The 4,561-nt window shown below is 60.1% G+C and overlaps 1 protein-coding gene across 1 annotated transcript in view; it reads left to right on the forward strand.

Moving 5' to 3' along the window:
• The first annotated feature begins 6 nt into the window (after window positions 1-6).
• YJU2 (YJU2 splicing factor homolog) overlaps window positions 7-4,561 on the forward strand; it is an 11,191-nt gene continuing 6,636 nt past the window's right edge. The window contains exons 1-6 of the mRNA XM_027910580.1: window positions 7-27; window positions 505-649; window positions 1,191-1,325; window positions 1,524-1,705; window positions 2,316-2,433; window positions 3,828-4,035. Coding sequence (XP_027766381.1) covers window positions 8-27; window positions 505-649; window positions 1,191-1,325; window positions 1,524-1,705; window positions 2,316-2,433; window positions 3,828-4,035 — 808 coding nt within the window. The 5' untranslated portion in view covers window position 7. The remainder of the gene's footprint in view (window positions 28-504; window positions 650-1,190; window positions 1,326-1,523; window positions 1,706-2,315; window positions 2,434-3,827; window positions 4,036-4,561) is intronic.

Consider the following 4,561-nt stretch of genomic DNA (forward strand, 5'->3'; position numbering starts at 1 on the left):
GAGGCTGATGGCGCCCTTCAACATGAGGTGAGAGGGGACGGGGGGGTTGGAATGCCGGGGGTCGGGAAGGATCTTAAAACCCATCCAGTGCCACGGGCAGGGACACCTTCCACGGGCCCAGGGTGCTCCAAACCGGCCTGGGACACTCCCAGGGATGGGGCAGCCACAGCTGCTTTGGGAATTCCATCCCAGCCCCTCCCCACCCTCACAGGGAGGAATTGCTTCGCCATATCCCATCTATCCTTGCCTTCCTTTAGTTTAATAACTATGTTCCCAGGTGTAGTGGTTTTGGGGGTGGCACTGGATGACCTTTAAGGTCCTCCCAACCCAACCCAGCCCAACCCAACCCAACCCAACCCAACCCCTTCCTTGATTCTGTGATTTTGGGGCTGTTTTACGAGGAGCCCCAAAACCTCCATCACCCAAAACAACCATCACTGAAACTGCCACCGAAAATCCCATGGAGTTTGACCTGTTTGATCCCATGGGATGGGCTTTTCCCAGGTGCAAGACGTGTGGGGAGTACATCTACAAGGGCAAGAAGTTCAACGCCCGCAAGGAGACGGTGCAGAACGAGTCGTACCTGGGGCTGCCCATCTTCCGCTTCTACATCAAGTGCACCCGCTGCCTGGCCGAGATCACCTTCAAGGTGACACCTCCCGGGGGTCCCCTGGGCTCCCAGCGCCTGAGGGAGCAGCTGGAGCTGTGCCAGGGGCAGGGTTGGGTGGGATATCAGGGAATTCTCCCCCCAGAGGGTGGTGGGCACTGCCCAGGCTCCCCAGGGCAGTGGGCACGGCCCCAAGGCTGCCAGAGCTCCAGGAGGGTTTGGATGATCCTCTGAGGGACAGGGTGGGATTTTTGGGGAGTCCTGGGCATGGCCTGGAGTTGGGCTGATGATCCCTGTGGGACCATTCCATGATTCCGTGACATTCCTGCCCCCATGGGGGTGGGGTGTCCCAGCAAACCCTGAGCCTGATGTGGGATTTTTTGCTGTCTCCTCCTTTATTGTGACAGTTTGAACCTCTGGAATATCCCACTCACTCATGGATGGGCTGTTTCCCTCGTGGAATATCCCACCCACCCATGGATGGGCTGTTTCCCTTGTGGAATGTGGGAAAATGGGCAGCTCTGGAAGGGGCGGGGGCAGAATTCCCTCCCTACAATGATTATTCCTGTGGTTTCCTCCTCAGACAGACCCCGAGAACACGGATTACACCATGGAACACGGAGCCACTCGCAACTTCCAGGCTGAGAAGCTGCTGGAGGAGGAGGAGAAGAGGCTGCAGAAGGAGAGGGAGGAGGAGGAGCTCAACAACCCCATGAAGGTACAGGAGCTGCTGGAAAAGATCCCCCTGCCCTGCCTGACTTTCCCCAGCCACACCAGGTGACCCTGGAGCTGTTGGTCCTTCACTTCTCCTCAAAAATCAGGATGAGGGGCATCCTGTTGATGCTCACTGGAGGTGCTGGGGGGGGGGAAAATCACTCCCAGCTGTCACATCCCAGCTCATCTCCTCTCCCCCCAGGTCCTGGAGAACAGAACCAAGGACTCCAAGCTGGAGATGGAGGTTCTGGAGAACCTGCAGGAGCTGAAGGAGCTCAACCAGCGCCAGGCCAACGTGGACTTCGAGGCCATGCTGAAGCAGTACAAGGAGTACGAGGAGGAGCAGAGGAGGAGGGAGCAGGAGGAGGATGAGCAGGAGATGAAGTGAGTGGGCTGGGAAGGCTTGGGGTGGGATCAGCAAGGCCCAGGAGCTTGAGGGAGGGGATGTGGAGGGTTTTTTTTGGGGGGGAGCAGCTTGGTTGTGGCAGAGTGGTCAGGGAGGGGGAGAGGGTTGGGTGTCACTGCTCCAGCCAGCAGGGAAGTGGGAGGAGGGAGCTGGAGATGATTCCAAAGGCCGGAGCCAGGCTGGGAGGGCTGTGGGGGTGGTTCAGCTGGAGAAGAGAAGGTTTCAGGGAGACCTTAGAGCCCCTTCCAGGGCCTGAAGGGGCTCCAGGAGAGCGGGAGAGGGACTGGGGACAAGGGATGGAGGGACAGGACACAGGGAATGGCTTCCCACTGCCAGAGGGCATGGATGGATGGGATATTGAGAAGGAATTTTTCTCTGTGAAGGCAGGGAGGCCCTGGGATGGATTTTCCAGAGGATGCCCCATCCCTGGAAGTGTCCAAGGGTGGAAGTGGATCTTTCAGCTCCTTCCAACCCAAACCATTCCCTGATCCTGTGAGATCTGAGCTGCTGGAGGGCTCCAGCCCCTCTTTGCAGCGTGGCAGTGGAGCAGCTCCATCCCCAGCCCCCCCTGGGGCCCCTGTCCCGCAGGTCCATGCTGGAGCAGGCACAGAATCGGCGGCTCCTGGTGGATTCCGACTCGGACGAGGAGGCAGCGAAACCGCGCCCGAAACCCACGGGCACCAAACCCACCGACATCCTGCAGGAGGTGAGGGGGGAGAGGGTCCTGCACACAGCCCCGCTGCTCCCACAGCCTTCTCTGGGGTGCTGGAGCCCAAATCCAGCCCAGATCCACCATCCTGGAACCCAAATCCAGCCCAAATCCTGGCCAAATCCAGTTCAAATCCGTTGTCCCGGAGCTGTGTGTGCCTGTTGTGTCCTTGCTCTGGAGGCCAAATCCAGTCCAAATCCTGTGTCTTCGTGCCCAAATCCAGTCCTGGAGCTGTTGTGTCCTGGTTCTGAGTGCCCCTGGAGCCCAAATCCAGCCCCAATCCAGTGTCCTGGAGCCCCAATCCAGCATCCTGGAGCTGCTGTGTCCCTGCTCTCCGTGCCCCTGGAGCCGTCACGGATGAGCAGCTCCCAAAGCCGTGTCCCTGTGCACTGGGCTGGAAGGAGCCAGGGATCAGGGGGTGATTTTAGGCCGTGTCTGCTGACAAAGGCATAGAGGGAGCTGCCCCCCCCCCCCAAACCCTCCTTTTTCCCTTCCCTTCCAGCTCAGGCCGTGCCCTGGTGCAGCTCCAGGCTGGGATTTCAGCCCTCGGTGGGGGGCAATGACAGCCCCTCCCCGGGAGGTGTTTTGGAAAAGAGGCAGAACAAAAGAGCTTTGAGTGGCCGGGTTGTGAGGGAGGGATTATCCCGGAGCCAGGGCCCTGCCCTGCTGCTCCCTGCCTGCAGGGACCTGTGTCTGCTGCAGGAATCAAAGCTGCTGTGGCTTTTAAGCCGGCCCGGGGTTAATCCCGGCCGTGTTCCCTGGCCCAGCACTAATCCCAATGCCCAGGGAGGGTTGGATTCGGGGGGCTGGGCCACCTGCAGGCAGCAGGGCCTGGCTGGAAGGGCTTGGGCAGCCCCTGGGAGCGACTTTGGCATGGGCAGAGAGTGATGGGACACAGGGAGGGTGGTTGTAGATTGAAAGATGGAAGGAGTAGGTGGGATATCGGGAAGGAATTCCTGGCTGGGAGGGTGGGGAGGGGCTGGGATGGATTTCCCAGAGAAGCTGTGGCTGCCCCATCCCTGGGAGTGTCCAAGGCCAGGTTGGAGCAACCTGGGACAGTGGGAGGTGTCCCTGCCCATGGATGGCGATGGCACTGGATGAGCTTTGAGGCCCCTTCCAACCCAAACCAGTCTGGGATTCCTTTATCTGCATCATCAGCGTCCCAGGGCCCCCCCAAGGCTGCACAACAAGGCTGGGCTCAGATCCCAGACAGTGGGACATTGATTTCCAAGGCCTGTTTTGACTCCATAGCCCTGTTTATCCAGCCTGTCCCGGGTGCTGCAGGGGGGGAGAATTCCCCCCTTTGGCCTCTCCCTCGTGTCTCCTGCTGTTCCTGCTGCTGTTTTTCCCTTTTTTCCTTTTCCCCCCTTAACCCCCCTGTGTCCCTGCAGGACCCTCAGCCCCAGAGCAAGAAGCTGAAGACGGAGAGCTGGGAGAGGAGCGTGGGCAAACTCAACAGCAAGGCCCAGCTGGCTGGGCTGGTGTCCCTGAGGAAGCAGAAGGCGGATCCAGCCCTGGAAAACGGGATGGAGAGCCGAGGCACTGGTACCTGCCCCAGGCTGGGCCCTCAGGGGGGACTCTGGCAGCTCCCAGGGGGGGGTTGACTCTGTTTTCAGAGTGACTCTTGTTCTCTTGGTGTGAGAACAGGGGGCTGTCCGTGTTTCCAAGGGTTTTCCCGGTGGAGGAGAGGCTCCTTCCAGGCTCCTGGCACTAAGCCATGGCCTTGGGGACAGACTGCCAGGGCATGGGATGGGGCTGGGAGAGCTGCTTTGGTTTGGGGCCTGCCGATAAATCCCGGCGAACTGGGGGAGTTGGGAAGCTCCAGGGAACGGAAAACGGGCCGGGAGGCTTTCCAGCAAGCTCAGCACTCGCTGCCCAGAGAGCCAGAGGATCCCTGGATTTGGGGAAGGACGGGGTGGATTCGTTAGTGCTGGGCCGGGTGATCCTGAGCCTTTGGCTTAGTGAGTCCCTTGAGGGGATCCCTGAGGGGGAATCAGCTCTCTGGGGGATCCCTGAGGGGGATCAGCTCTCTTGGAGGATCCCTGAGGGGGATCAGCTCTCTTGGAGGATCCCTGAGGGGGATCAGCTCTCTGGGGGATCCCTGAGGGGGTTTCAGCTCTCTGGG

This window comes from Empidonax traillii, unplaced genomic scaffold (assembly GCF_003031625.1).
Source record: "Empidonax traillii isolate 1590-97213 ecotype Southwest subspecies unplaced genomic scaffold, ASM303162v1 scaffold3769:size20603, whole genome shotgun sequence".
NCBI lineage: Eukaryota > Metazoa > Chordata > Aves > Passeriformes > Tyrannidae > Empidonax > Empidonax traillii.